The sequence below is a fragment of the Castor canadensis genome, chromosome 3, assembly GCF_047511655.1.
Source record: "Castor canadensis chromosome 3, mCasCan1.hap1v2, whole genome shotgun sequence".
In the NCBI taxonomy this organism is placed as follows: domain Eukaryota; kingdom Metazoa; phylum Chordata; class Mammalia; order Rodentia; family Castoridae; genus Castor; species Castor canadensis.
The window spans coordinates 70,670,242-70,694,235 of NC_133388.1; the positions used below are offsets into that span (position 1 = coordinate 70,670,242).

At 40.5% G+C, this 23,994-nt stretch overlaps 1 protein-coding gene across 1 annotated transcript; it reads left to right on the forward strand.

Moving 5' to 3' along the window:
- Window positions 1-4,409: 4,409 nt before the first annotated feature.
- Window positions 4,410-23,540, forward strand: Sptssa (serine palmitoyltransferase small subunit A). Its single transcript, XM_020152056.2, has 2 exons — window positions 4,410-4,616; window positions 22,356-23,540. The coding sequence occupies exons 1-2, from the start codon at window positions 4,514-4,516 to the stop codon at window positions 22,457-22,459; spliced, it is 207 nt and encodes a 68-aa protein (XP_020007645.1). The 5' UTR covers window positions 4,410-4,513; the 3' UTR covers window positions 22,460-23,540.
- The last annotated feature ends 454 nt before the right edge of the window (window positions 23,541-23,994 follow it).

Consider the following 23,994-nt stretch of genomic DNA (forward strand, 5'->3'; position numbering starts at 1 on the left):
TCAGAAAGACAGAGGGGTTAACAGGACTTTGGAAATGAGGAAGAAAACAGGTTTTTATAAAATGAATCAAGGGAGCAGAGAGAACTCTAAGATGAGGTTGGGGAGAATTTTTAGAAGCTGGAAATGTTCAGTGGTGTGAAATGCTGTAAAGAGGTTGAGAAAGAAGAGTGACGATTAAGCTTCATTGAATTTGGCTTGAGGTACGTTCATTTGAATAAATGGTTAAGGAAGGGGTAGATATTGAACCCAGACTGTGTGTTTTGGAGGGGTGGTGGGGACTGCATCAGGGTACCTGAAGAGAGGAGTGGTGGCTGTAGGCACCACCACAGCTGTAGGTACTTAACAGCAAAAGGAAGGTATCTTTTTTTCCTACTCTTATTCAAAAAAGGATGTGAGCCAGTAAAAGGGGGAGTAGTTCAACAGGGCATAGAGATTAACTGAGAATGTTTGGAGGGTGCAGGAAGTGGAGATGGGGAGCTAGGAGACTTTTTAGGATCTTTGACAAAAGGTGACATCCAAAGTCCAAGTGGAAGGAGTAGCCTTACAGATTAGAGATCACTTTCTTTTTTTTTTTTTTTAATTTTTATTTTATTCATGTGTGCATGCAATGTTTGGGTCATTTCTCCCCATTTCCCCCCACCCCATCCTCCTCCTCTCCCCTCTCTCCCTTACCCCCCCTCCCCTTACCCCTCGCTACCCAGCAGAAACTATTCTGCCCTTATCTCTAATTTTGTTGAAGAGAGAGTATAAGCAATAATAGGAAGGACCAAGGGTTTTTGCTAGTTCAGATAAGGATAGCTATACAGGGAGTTGACTCACATTAATTTCCTGTGCGTGTGTGTTACCTTCTAAGTTAATTCTTCTTGAACTAACCTTTTCTCTAGTTCCTGGTCCCCTTCTCCTATTGGCCTCAGTTGCTTTAAAGTATCTGCCTTAGTTTCTCTGCATTGAGGGCAACAAATGCTATTTAGTTTTTTAGGTGTCTTACCTATCGTCATATCTCCCTTGTGTGTTCTCGCTTTTATCTTGTGATCAAAGTCCAATCCTCTTGTGTTTGCCCTTGATCTAATGTCTGCATATGAGGGAGAACATACGATTTTTGGTCTTTTGGGCCAGGCTAACCTCACTCAGAATGATATTCTCCAATTCCACCCATTTACCAGCGAATGATAATATTTCGTTCTTCTTTATGGCTGCATAAAATTCCATTGTGTAGAAATATTACATTTTCTTAATCCATTCATCAGTGGTGGGGCATCTTGGCTGTTTCCATAACTTGGCTATTGTGAATAGTGCTGCAATAAACATGGGTGTGCAGGTGTCTCTGGAATAACCTGTGTCACGTTCTTTTGGGTATATCCCCAAGAGTGGTATTGCTGGATCATATGGTAGATCTATGTTTAGATTTTTAAGAAGCCTTCAAATTTTTTTCCAGAGTGGTTGTACTGGTTTACATTCCCACCAGCAGTGTGTGAGGGTTCCTTTTTCCCCACATCCTCGACAACACCTGTTGTTAGTGGTGTTGCTAATGATGGCTATTCTAACAGGGGTGAGGTGGAATCTTAGTGTGGTTTTAATTTGCATTTCCTTTATGGCTAGGGATGGTGAGCATTTTTTCATGTGTTTTTTGGCCATTTGAATTTCTTCTTTTGAGAAAGTTCTGTTTATTTCACTTGCCCATTTTTTTTATTGGTTCATTAATTTTGGGAGAATTTAGTTTTTTGAATTCCCTATATATTCTGGTTATCAGTCCTTTGTCGATGTGTAGCTGGCAAGTATTTTCTCCTACTCTGTGGGTGGTCTTCTCAGTTTAGAGACCATTTCTTTTGATGAACAGAAGGTTTTAGTTTTATGAAGTCCCATTTACCTATGCTATCTCTTGGTTGATGAGCTGCTGGGGTTCCATTGAGAAAGTTCTTGCCTATACCTATTAATTCCAAGGTATTTCTTTCTCTTTCCTGTACCAACTTTAGAGTTTGGGGTCTGATATTAAGATCCTTGGAGAGCACTTTCTTGAGGCAGGGAGGAAATGTGAGGTCTAAGTGTAGGGTTGGGATAGTTGTAAGGGGAAAGCTTGTAAGGAATCTTTGGAGGTCTCAGAGCATTGACTGGGGAGAAGACAAGCAGAGCTGGAGGGTCTAGGAAGAGCAGCTCTGAAACTCCTGGATCAAAGTGCTAGATAGTTAGTAAATGTTTCTTGTGGTATAAAAAGCACACTTGAATTGGCAAGTGCAAAATGTTCCTTGTGCTGGGTGCTGGTAGCTCATGCCTGTAATCATAGCTACTTGGGAAGCTGAGATCAGGAGGATTGTGGTTCAAGGACAGCCTGGGCAAATAGTTTGAGAGAACTTAACTCCAAAATACTAGAGCAAAATGGACTGGAGGCATGGTTCAAGAGGTAGAGTGACTGCTTTGCAAGCTGAATCCCTGAGTTCAAACCACAGGGGCATCAGAAATAAAAAAAGTTCATTTGTCTTACCTAAGCCAATAAGAACTGTTAACTTTCTCACAAATATATGGTAACCAGATCCTTAATAAATGCTGGTTAATGTTATATTTATTATTTGCCACTCAGGCTGACATGCTTTCCATGCCCCACTCCCTCTCTGGCCTGAGGTTGGGCTGTTTGCCTGGGCTTCCATTTGCTTTCAGCACCTGCATCACTGGCTATCCCAGAGCTGAGCTTTGCTGAGGCACAAATTACTTTTTACTCACATGTATTTGGAAGATGTGCTGAGAAGGAGTGAAGGCCTTGGCTTGCTGATTAGACTGCAATCAGTGGTTGCCTCTTAGCCCTGAACACGAAACATCAGGCTTTCATGTTATTGGGGTGCAATGCTCCAGGGCTTGGAAAATCTGTCATCCTCTTCTCTGCATTCATTTTTCCATTCCTACTTGTCCTTCAATACTCAGCTCAAGCACTGTTTCTCAGAAGGCTTTTACAATCCCAAGCTGATTTTCTCTGAGCTATTCACACATAACATAAATATACCCTTTGCCACGCTATAGTCAGTTAATTTGCTTTTCTTTCCTAGTGGACCCGGTACTTTATAAAGACAGGTCTCAGTCCATCTGGCTTGCTGTTCCTAATGTCTAGCTCCTAAACAGCACTTGGTCTTTCTTCTTCTTCTTCTTCTTTTTTTTTTTTTAATCATACTGGGATTTGAACTCAGGGCCTACACCTTGAGCCACCCCACCAGCCCTTTTTTGTGAGGTATTTTTTCAAGATAGGGTCTCACGAACTATTTGCCCTGGCTGGCTTTGAACTAAGATCCTCTTGCTCTCTGACTACTGAGTAGCCAGATTACAGTATGAGCCACTGAGGCCCAGTTAGCCCTTTATATTTCTAAACGAATAAAGAGTTAAAGTTTTAAAGTTTAATCGGTAGGCTATCTAACCTAGAAACAACTACTTCTCCTCCTTCTCCTCCTTCCATGCTCCTGGGATTTGAATTTAGGGCCTTGTGCTTGCTAAATGGGCACTCTTCTACTTGAGTCACACCCACAACCCCTAAAGCCCTTTGACACTTAAACTGTAGGCCATCTAGCTGTATCATTTCACACGTTCACAGTGCATGCGATTCCTGGTGGGGAGTGGAATTCTGAGGGTCCATTTGCAGGTAAGAAACCCTGGATAATTAGGAGTGTATCTCTAGAAGATGTCACCCACCCACATACTGATCTCAAGCTGCCTGTCATCTGCAGAACCCACTGGATTGGTGTACTTCTCTTGGCTGACCTATGCCATCTATGCCGGAGCCACTAGAGGTGGGCGGATAAGATATGCATGTTAAAGTCTTTAGGTTAAGGCACGCTTGAGGTATGTTTGTCTATGTGGGTCTGTTTTTGTCACTTCCTGTAGAATCTTTCCAGATCTTGCCTGGGTGGCATTGGCCTCCCACCCTCTTTGATCTCCTTCTTTTCCTTTGCACAGATCACAGCTTTGCTTGCCTTCGTGGCTGCCCTCACCATACTGTGGGCTGCATGAATGCAATAAGCAACCGGAAGCCTTCCCTTTTAGCCCTGTACTCCTCTGCCCAGAAAGATGCTTGAAGCATAACAGGTATTCGGCAAATGATGCCCTCGACCAGCGATCCTGGGCAGGTCTGGGAGAACCGACGGCCCGAGGGCAGGCCTCAGCCTGGACCCCAGCTGGCACCAACGCTCTGCCCACCCCAGGCCCGGGCGGGGCGGGGCGGGGCGGGGCGCAGCCGGGCTCTCGCGGGGACCGTTCTCCGTTCTCCGCCTCGGGTGTGCGGGGCGGTGGGGAACATGGAGAGGGGGAGGGAGCGACGCGAGGTAGCGGCCGGGCCAATGAGCGCGGGCGGGGCGGGGCCGGTGGCGGCTTTGCTCGGGCGCGCGCGGGGCAGGGCGTGCACGGTGACGCGCCGGGCCTGGCGGGCCAATGGGCGCGGGGTGGTGGCGGGCGGGCCTGGAGGCCTGGGGCTTACGGACGCCGGCGGGCCGCGGGACAGACTGACGTGCGGCTGCATCGCGGGAGGCGCACGGCGGGGATGGCGCTGGCGCGGGCCTGGAGACAGATGTCCTGGTTCTACTACCAGTACCTGCTGGTCACGGCGCTTTACATGCTGGAGCCCTGGGAGCGGACTGTGTTCAGTATCCTGCCGGGGCTGCGGGGGCCGGGCGCGGGCCGCATCCTCCGGGGCCCCAGGGTTTGAGGGGGTCCGGGGCTGGGGGGGCGGCGCGCGCCGGGGGTGGCGGGCTCGGGGCCAGGGCGGGATCGTGCGGTTAAGGGGGGGGGGTGGACCTCCCGAGATCCGGGGGCTCCGGTGAAGTCACCGGCTCGAGGTGAACGCCGCTTGATTTATGGAGGAAGTTCCCGAGGGCGATGCCTCACCTCGTGCGTCCTCGCCTCCACTCGGGCCGCGCCTGCCTTTGGCTCAGCCCCCTGTTCGCGTGGGAGGCCGGCGCGGTGTAAGTGGAGCACATCGCTCCCGGCTTGGACGCCTTTGACCTTTAACTGTCCCTGATCTAGCTGGCTTTGGATCTACTGAGAATCCCCACCTGCTTACCAGCTTTCTTACGAGGTTGTGAATTTGTGTTCATGATACCCCAATACAGCGTTTTTGAAAGCAGTTTTAAAAGTTAATGTTACCTTTTTGGTCTTCAAGATGGCAGTTTTAGAAGTGTGTTTTATTCGTTCCTTCTTTGCACAATAGATAGAAGCTGTGCCCAGAAAAAAGGAATTTGTGATGAGTTGTGGATGGGGTTACAGATGTGTTTTGGTTGGATCGTTGATAGATTCTTTCTAAGGGCTACTGGGTGATTACCAGGAGCAAACCAACTGTGCTGAGCACTCTGCGTGTATCTCACCCTAACTTTCACAACTCAATGAATAACTCAATTACTCAGACTAGTGAAGAAGTCTGTGAGGATTCTTGTGTCCAGTTGTCCATGCTCACGTCCATTGATGATACTTATTATTCTTGTTAAATACACACTACTAGCGAGGTCTGACGCTTTCTTTTCTGTTTTAGGCCAGGGTCTAGTATAAATCAAACATTTCACTCAGGCTGTCTCATTTTCTTTGTGGTTTGGTGGGAGTCGCTTACTTCGGCACAATTTTGTAAATACATTGTTGCATTCCAGTAAATGACTGAGGTAAGTCTCCATTCCAAGCTTTATCAAGCATGGTGGTGTTGAAACAGCAGAGGTGGTACTCAAAGCTGTCTTTTGTTTCAGCACTTTTGAAGAATTTTAGCTCTTTACAAGGCAACTTATTTATGACTGTTGGCATTTCTTTCCAACCCTGCAGCTTAAGAATCACAATGCATATTTTGGGGTTAGACTCTGAGTATAAAGTCTTCTCTGATTTTTAGCATCATTTGTTTGCTTGGTCTTTAGATTCTGTAGGTCAGGGCTCATGAGGTCATGCCTTGTAAAATGCATATTTAATTAAAATTTCTCAATAGAGGCAAGAAATCCTGACTCACTTAAAATGATCGTACTACAGTTAATTTAAATAATGTTGAGGCACATTGAAACTCTGTAAATCAGAGGTTAAATATAGAACCCAGTAGCAGAGTCCAGTACAGATTTTACACAAAAAAGCATTGGTTGACATTTGATGAATGCTGCAATGTCAATGGTGGTAAGGTTTTCCTATACTGTATTACAGTAGCAATAGTTCCCTATAAATACCTAGGCTTTTTGAAATAATGAAGTGAAAAGTAGATTTTTACCTTTAATGTTTTTGACTTATCATTGGTTTATGTGATTAAGTGATTTAATATGTTTTTAGATGAGTGAAAACTGCATCTAGCATCTTGTACTGTGGGATTTTAGGATTTTAAGCTAAGATTTAAGAAAATCTTATCCCAAAGTTCACATTACTCCAAGCTAGAAATCCAGTCCTTTGACATAAACCAATCTTTATCAATTGTTGTACTTATAGTGTCCTACCTCAACTTCTAGAATTATTTTAGTTGGACATTTAGCTCTTTTGGAATATCAATTTGTGACTGAATCTTCCTTCTAGCTTGGAGGAAAGAACTGAATGAGAAAATTGGGTTTTTTCTTCACTTATCAGAAGCCATACTGTGAAGTAGCTTGTATTTCAGAAATTCATTAATAATTAGTAAGCTTCACCCAGAACTATTCTGTAACTGGTTATGTGATTTTGGAAAAGGCCTGCTTTCTATAGCTTAAAAAATTACATTGGTGGTGGTGGGTGGGGGAGGGAGGCTGGTGGAGTGGTTCATGTGTTAGAGCGCCTGCGGAGCAAAGCACACGGCCCTGAGTCCAAACCCCAGTACTGGAAAAAAAAAATTACATTGGGGGCTGAGGATAGACTCATCTGTGAGGCCTTGGATTCAATTCCCAGCACCCCAGCCAAAACAGACCACTTACAATGAATATGGCCACGACACGACTGCTAGAAACCTCAAATGTAATGTAAGAGAAATTTGTCTCTGTGTGAAAATTGATCTGTTAGAAGACCTGGATAGAGGAAGACTCTAGATTAATCTTTCATTTCTTTTTCTTTTTTCTTTCTTTCTCTTTTTTTTTGTAGTACTCGGCTTGGACTCAGAGCCTATACCTTGAACCATTCCAACAGCTCTTTTTTGTGAAGGGTTTTTTTCAAGATAGGGTCTCCTGAATAGCTATAATTACAGGTTTGAGCCATTGGCGCCTGGCTTAATCTTTCATTTTTTTTTTTTAAGACCATAAATGTATTAGTTTACATCTTACCTCTACAGCTCCTTTAGTAATTGGAAATTGCTGTTTTGAAGAAAACTGATGGCCTACTTTAACTTTCTATGCACTTCTAGTGGCATCCTTGAACATCTGCTGGTATGGCTAGAAATTGTTTGCTTCTCTATTTCTTTCCAAATCAAATAGCTAGAAGTAAGTTAAAAACTGTTGTAAAGGAAAATCAACCCCAATTGCTGGATGTGGTGGCCGCCTGTAATCCCAGCTACATGGAAGGCATCTGTGTAGGAAGATCCAGGTTTAGCCTGGCCCTGGGAAAAAGCATGAGACTATCTGAAAAATGTCTAAAGCAAAAAGAACAAGGGGTATGGCTCACATGGTAGAGTACCTGCCTAGTCAGTGGGAGGCTCTGAGTTCAAACTCTGGTACTGCTTAAAAAATGTTTTTTTTTTTTTTAACTTATGAAAGGAAATTATGATGTATAAAGAAGTTTAAATGTTTTGAAGAAAAGGCATCCTAATGTCAAGTTAGGCACATTTTAAGTAGTTCTTAAAAAAATAAGATTTATGAGTTTTGAGTGTCTTCTGATACCACTTTTGAAATGATGTATTAGCTTTTGGTTTGTCAACCAATATTAGAACTTTTCTCATGTGTGGATATAGCTTTTTATAACTCCTGTGTTAAGAAGGTAACAATAAAAGGTAACAATAAAAAGAGTCTTTCAAATACTAATTAGCATTACAGTGTCTATTTGGGAAGGCATTCTGCTTCCAAATGATGACATAGTTGGAGGTGGCACTGGGGTTTTTGAACTCAGGGTCTCACGCTTGCAAGGCAGATGTTCTTATGGCTTTGAGCCACTCAGCCAGCTGGAAAGTTAACTTTTTTTTTTTTTGTGGTAGTGGGGTTTGAACTCAGGACCTACACCTTGAGCCACTCCACCAGCCCTACTTTTGTGAGGTTTTTCAAGATAGGGTCTCTCAAACTGTTTGGCTTCCAACCACGATCCTCCTGATCTCTGCTGGGTGCTGGTGGCTCATGTCTTAATTGTAGCTGCTCAGGAAAATTAACTTTTAAATATGTTTCACAATCTCCATTTCCCTCCTGGCAGCCTAAGGTGGGAAAAGAAAAGATCAAGTTTTGTTACCAAGACAGGTTTTGTGATCAGTGAGACTTCTTTGTTGAGTCTCCTGGAATAACATTGTAACTACACCTTTTGAGAAGAGATGGACAAGTTAAAAGCAGTTTGTTAAAATAATTGAGTTATGAGTATTCTCTCTCTCTCTCTCCCTCCCTTTCTTCCGCTCCTGTCCTCTCCTTCTCCCTTCCTCCTTTCCCTTCTCCCTCTCTCCTCCCTCCCTCCCTTCCATCCAGTACTGGGATTTGAACTCAGGGCCTACACCTTGAGCCACTCCATCAGCCTTTTATTGTGATGGGATTTTTTCAGATAGGGTCTTGGGAACTATTTGGGCTGGCTTCGAACTGATCCTCCTATTCTCTGCCTCTTGAGTAGCTAGGATTACAGGCGTGAGCCACCAGAGCTCGGCATGGGTATGTTATTTAAACTTTGTTTCATTAATTAAAAATAAAGTCCCATTAATCTGTAATTACTGGGTTATATTTGCCATCTTCTATTGCTTGTATCAATGGCTTTTTATTTTTATTTATTTTTTAAAATTTATTATCCTGGGGGTACATTGTGACATTTACAAAAAAAAATTTTTTTTTCCGGTACTGGGGCTTGAACTCATGGCTCACACCCTGAGTCACTCCACCAGCCCTTTTTTTGTGATGGGTTTTTTTCAAGATGGGTCTTTCGAACTGTTTGCTGGGCTCGCTTTGAATCACAGTCTTCCTGATCTCTGCTTTCTGAGTAGCTGGGATTACAGGTGTGAGCCAGTTTGCAAAGCAGTTACAATATATCATAGTTGAATTTACCTCCTCCATCATTCTCCTTTATCCTCCCTTCCCCCACCCATGGCCCCTTTTTTTTTTTTTAATTGCAGAGCTGGGGATGGAACCCAGGACCTTGCTCTACCACTGAGCTACACTCCAGCTCCTCCATGGCATTTCATAATTCTATTTATTTAAGCAAAATGAGGACAACTTGGTTTATTTTAGGACTTAGTCCCCTGAAAGAAAGTCCTTGTTTCTTCAAAAAGTATTTCCTTTTTTTGGTGTGTCTTAATAGATTTTGTTTTCTTTTTTTTTTTCAGCACTAGGGTTTGAACTCAGGGCCTCATGCTTGCTAGGCAGGTGCTCTACCACTTGAGCCACTCCACCAACCTTTAAAAAAATTTTTTTTTTTATATTTTAAAAGCAGTGTCAGTCATACACAATTCTTGAGAAACACTGTTTATGTATTGATCTGTCATTGAAAAGTAACTACAGAACTATTTTCTGGTGGTGGGGACTGAACCCAGGTCCTTGCTCATGGTAGGCAGATACTCTACTTTTTAAAAAATTAAAAAAATTTTTTTTCTCTTTCAGTACTCTACTTCTTAGAGCCCTATCTTTAAACCATTTTTAGAGTAGCTTTGGAGCTTGGCTGACTCTTTACCCCCCAATGGTGAGGATTTGAACCAGGGTGTTGCGCATGCTAGCAAATGCTCTACCACTCTGAACTTGGCTGAGTAACAGAATTTACTTCTCAGAGAGAATTCAGATTTAAAGAAGTAAGCATGATATGGTGTACACGCCTGTAATCCTAGCACTCAGGAAGCTGAGGCAGGATTTTTGAGTTAGAGGCTAGCCTGGGCTACATAGTGAGACCCTGTCCAAAAAAAAAAAAAAAAAAACTATTTGTTGGAAGAACTTTAATTTATATCTTGGCACTGTTAACAAAATTTACATTGCTCTGTCTACTCATTAGTAAAATAGTTATGTTTGATGATTTCTGTATTTGGCAAGTATTATGTACCTTCTACTTGTCAGTTGCTATTCTAAGTACTGGGGCTATATAGCTGGGAATAGAACAGATAAAATTTTCTCCCAATACCCCTAGATAGCAAGTAAAATATATAGATGATTAGATTGTAACTTATGGATAAAAATGAAACAGAAGAGACTGGAAAAGTAAGGAAAGGAGCACTTTTCAATTTTAGCTAGAATGGCCAGTGGATCTATTCAAAAGGCATGAATGCTCCCTTCACCTCCTACCCCAGTGATCTAGGAGGCCCTGTATTTTTTGACTTCCTTTTCTAGCTCACACCACCTCCCTATTCTGCTCCAGCCACTGGCCTCAGCTATTCCTGAAACCCGCCAGACCTGCTCATGCCTTGGGGCATTTGCACTCACTGTGCCTTTGTCTCGAATGCTCATTCCTCTAAAATCCAATAACAGTTTTCCCAATGACATTTTAATGTTTATTAAAAAGAAGAAAGCAAGCCAAGACAATAAACAGCCCTCTGTACCTGAGTTCCACCTGTATGGATCCAACCAACCAGTCATGGATCCAAAATATTCTAAAGATATTTTTCATCTGTACTGAACATGTACAGACCTTTTTCGTGTCTAAACAATGCAGTATAACAACTAGTTACATAGCATTTTCATAGTAGTAGAGAAAACTGATCTAAAGATGATTTAAAGAATACAGGAGGACATATGTAGGTTTTATGCAAACACTATGCCATTTATGAGTGACTTGAGAGTCTATAGATTTTGGGATCTGACAGATACCAAACCCCACAGATATTGAGAGATAACTACATTTTTTGTTCATGGGACTCAAAGCTATTTTCATTTTGAATGGAAAAAATACAGTCCATGAACAGTGTTTTTTTCTTTCCCTTATTTTTTTAAATTGTACAGTCGTGAGTTCTATGGTCAGTTTCCAAGAAGATGGGTTTCATTTCTTCCTTCAAGGAAAGATTAGAATTTACACATGTTCTCAGTGGAGGGACCCGAGCAGCTAGTGGTTTGGGGTGCAGGGTGCCCTGGGAGAGCACAGAACTCACAGGGAGGCATTTGAGTGTTATTTTGTACTTTCAGATAAGGAAGGAGGTGCAGACTGGAGTGTGCTTTGGTGTGGTATTGAGGTGGTGAGAACTCCAGTCTGGCTTGATTGGAGTAGGCTTCCTTCCTTCCTCCCTTTCTCCCTCCCTTTCCTTCCCTCCCTCCCCTTTCTCCCCTTCCTCCCCTTCTCTTCTTCCTCCCCTCCTTTTCCTTTCTTTCTTGTACTGGGGTTTGAACTCAAGACTTTTAAGCAAGTACTCTGCCACTTGAGCCACTCCTCCAACCCTGGAGTAGGCACTCTTTAAGGCAATATAGGTAGGAGGGAAGGTTGAAGAAGCAGGTCTTAGCCTTTCATTAATTTGTCTTTGGTGTCAGTCAGTCTCACAGAGCTACACTGGGACAAGCAGTGTCAGCTTTTTTCTGTTTATCTCTTCTGAGATACTCTGTGAATACATGGAAAATATTCTCTTAATAATCATGATACTGTCTTGGTATGTATGGATTGGTGAAATCAAAGTTTTTATAAACCAAACAAATGTTTGAGGAATATATTTTGCTATGACACTTTAGGTGATACTAATAGTGATTGGCATTATTTCCTACAATTAAATTACTATTTCTACTTTTTTTGGTATATAGTATGCTTGGTAAATGGACACAGCAAACAAGACTAGTACAGAAAACCCTGCATTTAGCCTGTGGATACATCATCATCTACTGATATCTTTAGAGAGCTTTTCTGAGCTAGTCAATAAAGGGAATTATTAAAACCCTAATTCACCAGTCTTAATGAGCTCCTTTTTGAAGAAAATGTGTATATATAGAATCAAATAAGAATTTAATAGACTTACAATAAAATCAGTGTGAGACTTGATAATTAGGTAAAATTCTCAGTATTAGAGAAAATTACTTCTAAAAAAATATTCTTAGTAAGCTTAATGCCTTTTGGAAAGATTTTTATCAAGATACTTAAAAAGGAAATGTGATTTCAGAATAATCATGAAATAACCTGAACATTTTGTACTGCCTTCAAACTTAAGTATAAAAAGAATTTTTTCACAGTGATCTTCAATCTTTCTTCTGCATTTTCTGACATTACCCTTGACTTTCCTTTTATAGAAATGAATGCAGCTTTCTACTACCAGGAGGACTGAGTGGGGGAAGCAGAAGCAAAAGTAGTTGCAACTGATAAATTAATTCTCTAGCCAGTGTCTTTCAGTTTGTGTACCCTTTCAAAGAACAAAAAGCAGGAACCATGCATTCCCTTGCCCACTTATGTTGACATATGAATCTTTCATAGTATTTAGTTAACAAGGATTTATTTTTTTTGCATTCCATAATATATTTTTGTTCCATATATCTTTTTGTTAAAACTTAAAATATTTTTTCTCATACAACTCATAGGAAATATTCATCACATAACCAATTGGCAAAGCCAGTCCTCATTGTGAAGCCAAGTAGGCAAAATCAGCCTTAATTTCTATCAGAAAGGGCTGGAGGAATGGCTCAAGTGGTAGAGTGCCTGTCTAGCAAGCATGAGGCCCCAAGTTCCAGGAACTGTCAAAAAGAGAAAAAAAATCTCATTAACTGGGTAGCTTTGGACTGGAAGTGTGGCTCAAGTGGTAGAGCACTTGCTTTGCCAGTGGGAAGCCCTGAGTTCAAGCCCCAGTACCACCAAAAAGCCCCCTCAAAACCCAAACCAAACAAACCCACAATAATTTCTGTCAGAAAAAGTTCAGTGCCATTTTTCTGTTCAAATAATTATGTTAATATGAATACCTTTACTGCTGTCATATTTTAAATGGATGCATAGATGAGGCTTGGTGCTGTGCCAGAGGTTATATCACTTGAATGAAACAAAGTACAACCCAAGTTAGTTATTATCCCTTTGTTTGATGTCCTAGGGGTGATTTTATACCCTGGGGAAATGTACAGTTCCAGATTCAGGAAGTAAAGTGGGAGAAGTGACCTTGTAAGGGGGGATGGGAAGAAGAACTTGCAATGGCGACAATTCTTAAGGTGGGTCAGCTTTAGAAGACAGTAGGAGCAGATCTTCGAATGATTCTCCTTAAACTAGTCCCTTCATGGGAAGGTGTCCTGTCACCTCCAGGGTTTCTAAACTTTAGTTTCAAGAAAGTGTCTCGAGCCTATCTTAAGCTGCCTTTATATTTGGCTGGCTAAGTGAGAATGTTAGACTGTCTCTTAGCTATACTTCTTAGGGTAATATAACTTTTTCTTTAGTAGCTTTTAGGAAAGGTGGAAGTAATGAAAACCACACTTAGCAAGCCTGATGGGATCAGGACAGGCAGGGAGAGTCAAGGGTGGGCAATGGCAGCGGGGTCTGACCACACGCCTGTATTTGGTGTCAGCATGTGGTCTAGTGATTTGTCAGTAGCAAGGACTGTAGGTCCTGTCTTTCTCTACTGCTTCATGTTTAAATGACTTTGTGATCTCTTCAGGCCTTGGAGTATTGTGACATTTATGGCACTTATGAATCTAGCTAAGCTAGATTCTTTCAGATTTTATTTTCTTTTTTTTTTTAGGGAGGTATGAGGATAGGTACGAAACCCCAAAAAACATGATAGCATTTGATGTTCTCAATGCAAAGGAACTAATGAAGAAACTTTAAAGTGACAGAGGTCAATAGAAGGGGACCAGGAACTAGAGAAAAGGTCAGTTCGAGTAGAATCAACTTAGAATGTAATACATTTGTACATAGAAGCAATGCTAGGAATCTCTCTGTATAGCTATCCTTATCTCAACTAGCAAAAATGCTTTGTCCTTCTTATTATTGTTTATAGTCTCTCTTCAACAAAATTAGAGATAAGGACAGAATAGTTTCTGCCTGGAAGTGAGGGGTAGGGGAAGGTGGTGGGAGGGGGGCGGGGAAAATGACCCAAACATAAAAAAAAAATACTCCAAGAGTTAATAATTAAAAGCTGTGTTCCAGAAGGTCTACTTGATGGAGTATATGTGCTTTTCATAAATTGGAGTGCTTAAAAAGTTATGGGGTGGTAGGAAGATAGTATTTGTGATTAGTAGTTCTTGGAAGTAGATGTTTTAGTGATGTAAGAATTTTGGCTAGCATGTGTTTTATATAAATATCTATATTTTTCTGAAAACCCCCAAAATAACAGGGTTTGTTGGAAAATAGTATTGAGGCAGACCACTGGATATCTGTGTGACTCAGTAAGCGAGCATGCTAAAACAGTAATTGACATTTGGGGATAACTTGGATAGCGCAGGTAGGCAGCTCAGTATGGCTGGAAGCTGTACAAGGGGACATAAAAAATGTGTGGACCAAGTTGAGTGGAAACATGGGAGGATGCTGGTGTACTGCATAGTGTGGGCCCCCTGAGGCTGCACAGGAGTCGGGAATCCCCCTGCTATTAGCAGAGAGCCATGCTGCCCTGTGTGTGTCCCTGGAGAGGGGGCCCAGGTGCAGATGGTAATTTCTAATTTTCTTAAAACAGAGTTGAAAGGACTTGCGCTATGCAACAGCTGAGCTGAGAGATGTTTCCTGTTGAAGGTTATCATTCTTCTCATCATCCTTGCACCCCTAACGGATGAAAAATCTCAGGGAAATAATACAGCTCCCATATCATGCTAGTCATACGTGAGCCGACTGGTGTTCCAGAAATGTTTGGTAGCAGAATAAATGCTTTTCAGAGCAAACTGGGAATTTTCTCCCCCTTGACCCTGGGATTTAAATCTTCATGAAGTTAATAGAAGCTCTAATTTATAAAAGCATATATCCATTTGTAACCTTGGTGTTCCTGGAATCATAGTTATAAAGCCATTTCCAAAATTTCAATTGAGTGGAAATTTTCAGTTCCTGCCTGTTGCTTGTCTCAGCAGTGTGCTTTTCTGTTTGCTTAGTTTTTAAAGTTTGTAATCAAATTGTAGTGACTGGAAAAAATTGTAGGTTTTTTGGAAAGCCTAAGGAATGGGCTTTACTTGCTAAACACTAGTTTCTGATGCCAATGTGATACTATTTAATCATACATGAGAACAGCAGATTGGTTCACAAACACAGGACTGTAACATATCCCTGCTATCCACCTGCTTTCACTTAAGGCAACCAGAAAACTATCGAGAGAGAGAGAGAGATTTGGGAAAAAGGGATTTTCTTAACATTTTTGTAAGGGATATCTCCAGTCAAGGGGAAAAGTTACAGTGATGAATTCAGATTTCCTGTTTAAAGCTGCAGTCGGAAGCTGGTAACTGCTTTGACTTAGGGCTTTGGTTGCTCTTCAGTAAATAGCTTCTGATAATACATTGTCATGTGCTGTCCCTTCCCCATTTTGATGGTTCCTCACAATAAATTATATTTCTCAAAACTTTAGGATATTAAAAGTAACTTTTGATTATTTCAAAGGTTAAATAGTATTTTACTGCTGACTTTAGCAAAGGAAGTTGACTAATAAGATTAGATTTCTTTAAAAGTCATTGTAGCTTTGCTTTTTGATGTGACCAGTGCAATTAGATGCTAAAATCATTGAAAGTTCTTAGAACAGTGAAGAAGTGGAATCCATACCCACTGGAACAAAGGTCCCCCACCTGTTCTTAGTGAGAAACTACTTTTGAGTTTTCTAAAGTCTTACGAATAGGATGTAAAGGTAAAGTGTGGAGTTCCTGTTTGGGCCAGGAAATGTTAGTTGCTGTGGTCTTGCTTCTGGTGTACTATACTAATCTTTAAAAAAAAAAAAAATTGCTGGAACAAGGGCTGGGGTTGCTGGAAACTTAATCAGCTCATGATTAGTTGGGGATCCCTCTTAAAGAAACCGCAAACAACATGCAAACACATGACTTCACATTTATTTGCTTTTACAGCCACTGAAAATATTTACGTTATGTCCAGGTGATAAATAACCTCTGATTTATTCAGCCCTTGAGCAAACATTTCTCGTAGTGCCTGCACATATCCTGGTACACTATCTGTTCCATCCTGGAATGATTTATGAAACATCCGTTTTATCAGACAGTGTCTTCTAGCCAGAAGCAAAGGCTCAGTCAGCACAGGCACTGTTTTGCTCCCGTGAACTTAATATTAAGTGGTGGAGACAGGTCATAACCGCACAAAACAGACAGTCCATTTTTCTTTTTAGTTTTTGAGGGTTTTTTTTTGGCATTCTGGATTGCACTAAATTTATTCTATATTGCTTGAGTCATGGAGCCCCCTCTGGAGTATAAATCAGACTGATTTAGATATGACTACTGATACTTTATACAAGGAGAATTTGACTAATAGATTATTACTTTACGTGTTACCTTTTCATATGTGTGTACTGATTTTTTTTTTTACATTTTTTTCTTGGTATGTATCTCAAATAGAAGATGACTTAAAGAATGATTGAGGGGTGGTACCTAATGAATAAGTGGGATCCTAAAATGTTACTGACAGAAGGGACCTCATGTTATAAAGAAACTCAAGCCCATGAGGTGGAAGCCTCCCAAGATTGCAGTATAAATTACTAACAAATTAGTAATAGGGTGGCCAGCCTTGGGTAATTCCCAAGCATAGGTCTGAGTCACTATGATAGAGGTTCCAACCTTGAAGAACAGTTTTAGTAAGGATTACATTGCCTTCTGTTATAGAATAGATTTGATTTCTCATTCTCACTGAACCCTGAGAGATAGGTGATGTGTTTCCACACTTTATAGAGAAGGAGACTGATGATCCAGAGTTTTTGACATAAGTAAAAGATTATGATTCAAACCCAGGTCTCCTTCTCTGCCATGCTGTTTCTAGTACTCACTTTTTATACTTCACAGGATCAAGGATACCTTACACTTTGAGAGGTTTGTTGTAGACTGAGACGGATGGAGAAATCCGCTTAAGTACCAGACAACAAATTATAACCTGTATAATCCAAATAGGATACGTTTGTTTGTGAGAATGCTTCTAAGGAGGTGAACATTACATGTTCCCCAATCTTGTAAATATCACACAAAAAGGCAGTGACTACAGTACCAATAAAAACCACCACTTAAAAAAACCCTACCACTTTAAGTTGAGCATGGTGATACACTCCTGTAATCCCAGCATTTTAGAGGCTGAGGCAAGAGGATCATGAGTTTGAGACCAGCTTGGACTACATAGTGAGAACCTGTCTCATAAAATTGAAAAGGCAAAGAAGGATGGAAATAAAGGAAGGAAACTACCACTTTGTTATTTTTTTTTGGAGGTACTGGAGTTTGAACTCAGCCACAAGCTTGCTAGGCAGGAGCTCTGTCGCTTGAGCCCTAGCCCCAGCCATTTTGCTTCTTAGTGATTTTTCAAACAGCGTGTTACGTTTTTGCTTGGACTGGCCTGGACCACAATTCTGTTTATGCCTTCTGCACATCTGGGATGACAGGCATAGATCACCACGCCTGGCTTACTGGTTGAGATGAGGACCTCACATCCTCAACATATTGTAGCTGTTTCAAGTTCATGGCTGAAGTTGCTTCAATTGAATATACAGAAAGCTACTCACCAAAAAATGCCTCCTTTTTGCTTTTTTTTTTTTTTTTTAGTGATACTGGGAGGTTTGAACTCAGGTCCTCACACTTGCTATGCAGGCACTCTACCACTTGAGTCACACCTCCAGCCCTTTTTGCATTTTTTGCTAGTAGAAGTCCCATACTGTCCCTTTGTCTACTCATCCACTTAATAGTTTTAAGTATTCTTTCATGATTGAGAGCTTTAGGATGATTTTTTGGAATAATTTTGAAATTTAATTTATAGAAAACTGCCTTCTGTAGGCTTATTTGATTGTAATTCTGAAAATGATTAAGAGAAATGGGATCACAGTATAGCCAATGACCTGAAGGTTATTACTGTACCACTTATATATATAAATGCTGCACATAAGCTATATATACATAAAAGCTGTAAAAACACAAAAAGACATTGCTTTGTTTTGTGTTATACAGTCATTATTCTGTTTATTATTATTATATAATAATTTATGGAATATGTGGAAAGCACCATAGTGAATCTAGAATCAACTAAATTTAAAAAATATTTTTTTGAATTATCATAGTTTATTATAAATGAAATTTCATTGTGATAATTCCATACACACATACAGTATACCTTGAACAAATTCACCTCCTCTGTTATATTTCCCTTCTCCTTCTCCCTCCCTTTTCAAACAGTGGTCAAAAAGAAAAAAAACAACCTAACAGGGGCTGGAAATACAGCTCAGTGGCAGAGTGCTTGCCTGGCATGCATGAGGCCCTGAGTTCAACTCCCACCACCACCAAAAAAAAAAAAAAGAAGAAGGAAAAAAAAAAAACCTAACACAAACAGTGTTGGTGGGTTTCCTTACACTGTTCTCATGAGTATATATGTAGTGAACTTCCATTGTCTTCACCCTCAGTGACCTTTCCTTTCCTCTTCCCCTTCCCGCTGACCCCCACAGTCCTCCATATACATTCATGTTCCACCACTACCACCATCATCGTTGTAGGTCTAGGTTTCACAGATAAATGGGAACACATGATATTTGTCTTTCTGAGTGTGGCTTATCTTGTTCAGCATGATGATCTCCAGTTCTATCCATTTTCCTGCAAATGATATAATTTCATTTTTCTTTATGGCTGAGTAATGTTCCATGGTATAGAACACATGTATACACACATGTATATATACATATACATATATATTTATGTGTGTATGTGTGCACACACTCATCATCTTTTCTTTTTCCTTTCATTGGTATTTCCACTTTTGGCTACTGTGAGGAGAGCTGCAGTAAACATGGGTGTGCAGGTATCTCTCTTGTATTTTGATTTACACTTCTTTGGATATATGCCCAAGAATGGTATGATCCATTTAGGGTTTTTTTTTTTTTTTTTTGTATACGGAGTGAGAGATGGGGTCTAGTTTTAGTCTTTTGCATGTAGATAGCCAGTTTTCCCAGTAACTGGATATTTTTTGAGAAATTTCTGTATTCACCAAATATTTATTGAGCGTGTATTATGTTAGGTGCTGGAGATATAAAAATAATAAGATGTTTCTGTGTTCAAGGAGTTGGTTGACAAGATAAATGTTGTATTACATACTTTGTGAGCATTAAGGAGGTTGGGGTAAGAATGGGGAAAAATGTGAGTGGTGGAGGAGGCCTCTCAAGAGCCAGTATCTATCTGAGTTTGAAGAATTACTAGGTTTTACTGGGGGAAGGGACTTTTCCTATGTAGGAAGGTACAGTTTAGTAGTTAAGAACAAAGATATTTGGAGTCAGCCGATTGGTTTGGAGTGGTTCCATTGCTTCTGATGGAAGCAAGGGATGTCCCTTGAGCCTGATGAAATGCTTAATGTGGTGACAGGCACACGCTAAGCGTTCACAAAGTGAAGGCAGCTGCTACTGTGGTTTTTATTAAACACCAAGCAAAGTCAACGCAGTAGATGCGACTGGTCCCTGCTTTGATTCCCTCCACTAGCTGATGTGGCTACACACCCTATGTGTTGTCCACTAATGCCTTAGAATTGCTTCCTTCTCTGGAGCCTCACCTCCTCTGCCAGGGCAGCTGTCTTGCCCAGGCAGACTTTCTTTGCTCTGTCCTGCAACCAGTAACTCACAGATAAGGAGATCTGAAAGGCCAGGCCCTCATCTCAGTGTAGCGCTGCCTAAGTGGCACAGTTCACTCCCTACGGGAGCTGAGGCCCCTGCCTAGCTTATTTCCCCTGCCCTAGTCCACTCTTGCCACTCCCTTTCCAATAATGCTACCTGAAATAACTACAGAATTCCTGACTCAGTCCCTCAACCCCAAAGCACTGCTATGAATCGCCATGTAACAGGCAGGACAGATTAGGGGCTAGATTGGGTAGGCCCTTGAATGCTTCAAGATGCTGTTCTACAGGCAATGGGAAGCCTGCACTTTATAAGATCACTCTATGAAGAGTGGTGTGAAAAGAGGCAAGAGGCCTACAGTGGGACATTTTTTATTTTGGTGGTAGTACTGGGTTTTTGAACTCAACGCTTGCCATGCAGGCGCCCTCCCACTTGAGCCACTCTACAGTGAGACCTTCACCTCATCTAAGTAAGGAGTGGCAAGTCCCTCAGCATTCTAAATGATAAAATGGGGCTCCCAGTGTCTGCCTTGGGCCCTACACTCCCTAATAACTCAAACCACTACCTTGATATCATTGATCTCACCCTCCATATTGCAGACAAATATTTCCTACTACTTAACTGAACATTTCCACTTATGACATTCCACACGGTACCTTAAATTCAGTGTAGCCAAAATTGAAGTCATGTTCTTCTTCCAAGACTAATCATTTGCTAGGAGTTCTATTTTTTTCATTTGGCATAACTATTTGCCTAATGATACAATCAGAAGCTTCTTTCATTCCTTCTCCTCACATTCAGATTATCTAAGACTTCTCAGTTCTTCCCCAACCCCTACAAATGACTCCTATGTCTCATTTCCCCTACTCAGAACATGACTGCTCTAGCAGGAGGAGCAGTAGATGTTTAAAAGAAAAGCACCAAGTTCTTTTTTGAACTGAGGGACAGACAAGAAAAGAACTAGTGCAATAGGAAAATGGTGATAGAGATGAGAAGAGAGCCCTAGAGAAGCATCTCAGCCCAGAGTGGGAAGGGTTTTGAGGAGGAGGAAAGTCTAAACCAGTATCAGTTCAGATAGCCATTGGATTTGCTAGGAGGCCACTGGGTGATCTTTGCTTGGAGGGGTAGAAGTCAGATGGTTGTGTTGCTAACCACCAAATGTGGTGGGACAATGGGGAAGTAGCAAGTAGGTACTTTTTTGTTTGTTTGTTTTTTCAGTACTGGGACTTGAACTCAGGTTCTTCACCATGAGCCACTCTACCAGCCCTATTTTTGTGAAGGGTTTTTCAAGATAGGGTCTCTCAAACTAGTTGCCCAGGTTGGCTTTGAACCGATATTTTCTAATCTCTGCCTCCTGAGTAGCTAGGATTACAGGCGTCAGCTGTGTTTGTTTGTTTCAAAGAAATTAACTGGTAACTAGAAGGTAGCAGTTTAAGGAAGAACAGAACTAGTGGAGATTAAAATGTCAATTAAAAATGGTTATGGGAGACTTTTCACCCATGTTTGCTGGATGAGGTGAGTGAACTTAGGGCTTGAGCCTTGGTTTGACCTCTTGTTCCAAAGACAGCTTCCCATATGGCCCTGGACAAGTCACTCAGTGTTTTCTCAGTTTCTGATGAGTAATCACGACAGCAAACATTTCACAGGAAAACTGTAAGGGTTAAGCAAGATAATGCTATGTGGAAGAGATTTGTCAACTAAACTATTATACAGATATTAGTTGGTATTAAGTACATTGTTTATTTAAACCCTATATGCTCATAAAACTGTAAGCTGTTATAGATATACTAATATGTAGAGCTGAAAGTATGAGAGAAAGAGGAGGAGAGAGGATTAAAGGGAGGAAGTGAGAGAGGGGTGAATATGTGTGTGAATGAATGAATAAACACTGCTCCAGTTCAGAAAGCAGTTATTACTCTTAGCATTGCTTTGTGACTTCACAAAGGCACTCCCCCACCCCAGATTTTCATAATTGTTGTCAGAATTTATTTTCTGTGTCCTTAGAGGGGGACCTGTTGACTTGCATGGTTATGGTCTCAGTTCCTTTCAGAATGAGAAGAACACAATGCAGAATGGTTTATTGTTTAGGTTACCAAGATGACTTTTATTTGAAGTTGCAAATAGTAGCAATAGTAGTTACATTTGATAGTGGTAATAATAAGTGTTTGACAGCAACTGGTGCTGTCACTTTATATATTACTAAGCTAGTATATGGTCGATTTTAGCTTTATCTAACCCGATGGCTTTTATCCATGCTATCTAAATGATTCTAAAAGTCTTGGATCATACATTCTTATTACTTAAGGAAGACCTTTTTTTGGTCATTAATTACAATTTTATTCCATATGTTTGTTTCTTAAATTGAATAGTGACACTTTCTAAGCCTAATTTTAACCAGTCTGATGGTTTCAACTCTAATAGGGAGAATAACAGTAACTACTATGGTGGTAGTAAGATAAAACAAGCTAAGAACCACTTAGGATGTTGTCAGGCACAGTTGTTAGTGGCTGATGCTTTTCCTGTCACTAGCAGTTCTTTATAAATACTTGATTATATATGAAAAATACTAAGTGAACGGGCACTTCTACATAAATTAGTTGGAAAAAATCGTGGGATTTAGTTTTAAGTAAACTAAGAAAAGTAAGCTTCCTTAACAGTAGCTCAGACTCCATGCTGGTTTCGGTCGTGGGGATGGCACTGTACACCGGGTACGTCTTCATGCCTCAGCACATCATGGCCATACTTCACTACTTTGAAATTGTACAGTGACCAAGATGTGACCAGGATCAAGAGGCTCCTTGGGGAAGATCCACCCTATGAAGTTGGAGTGAGACTTCATCAGTTGTCAGAAGAAACTCAACCGGAATGAACATAAACAACCTTATACATACAAAGACTAAAATTCATGAGTGGAACAGGAAAATCATCCTGACTCATGTGTTGTGTTCTTTCTTTTTAATTTTAAAAGAAGCTCTTGTATAGTAGTTTTTGTCTATTTTAACATTGTAGTCATTTGTACTTTGATATCAGTATTTTCTTAACCTTTGTGACTGTTTCAATATTACCCTGTGAAAGCTTTTCTTAATGTAACTTTGAGTACATCTTAATTGCCTTCTATTTTTGAAACCCAAGGTCATTAGTTGGGCTTTACTGTTCTTGCTATTGTATGGCATATACATCTGCCTGGATATATTTCTACTCTTGACCAAAGTTTTGTAAGAAACAATATAAGATTTGGGGCAGGGGGATGGGGAGGGAGGATATTTTATTGAGAACTACTTACAAAAGACTTATCTGTAAGCTTGAACTCAGGAGTACAGTTTTAGCTGTCTATACTCTTAACAGCTTTTGCTTTAAAACTATTAAAGTGTTTCTTAGCAATGAAAAAGAAAATATCTTGCTAAACTTAATATGAAGAACATTTCACATTTTAACTATTTAATTCTTATGTGGACTTTGATTCTTGTGATGATAGATGGTTAAATAGCATTATTAGGTAATGCTTAGATACACAGTAGAGTTTCTCACAGAAGGTAATTAGCTTCCTCTGAGTCATTATCAATAGTGTGTCTTTCTTAAACTTAGTTTCATGATTGTAACAGGTGCTGCAAATGTATTTGCTCATTGTGATGTGATAAGATGAATTGTTCAAAACTATAGCAAATCTAAGAAGTGTAAACTTGGTTAAAATCCTTTCACTCTTTGTATTTTTTTTTTAAATTTTTATTCCTTAGATGTAAAATGACTACCTAATTTTTTGATGTAAACTGATTAAATTCAAAGAGAAAAAAAATCAGCCAATGTAGAAATGTATCTTTTTCTTTATGGTTAAATAAATGTTGATCTAGTAGTCATGTTTCTGAAATGATTCCTGTGAGGACCAGATAAGCAGTAAGTATATCTTTTTTTCTTTCTTTCTCTCTCTTCTCTCCCTCCTTCCCTCCCTCCTTGCCTCCCTCCCTCCTTTCCTTCCTTTTCATCCTTTCTGAGACAAGGTTTTGTTCTGTTGTCCAGGCTATACTGGAACTTGCTATGTAGCTTAGGTTGGCTATGAACTCTCCCTTCTATCAGCTTCCCAAGTGCTGGGGTTATAGGTTTGTGCCACCATGCCTGCCAGTAAATATATCTTAACATGTCTTAGAACCTAAAAGTACTACTAATTTAAAAAATTAGGTGTTACATACATATTTTAAGATGCTTTGCAGCATAAGTTTTGCTTATTTTAAAAAATTCAAGTATTTTTTGGCTCTAAATTTTAAGGACTAGAGTTTTGAAGTGCTTTCTAGTCCAGAGGTCTCAAGTAA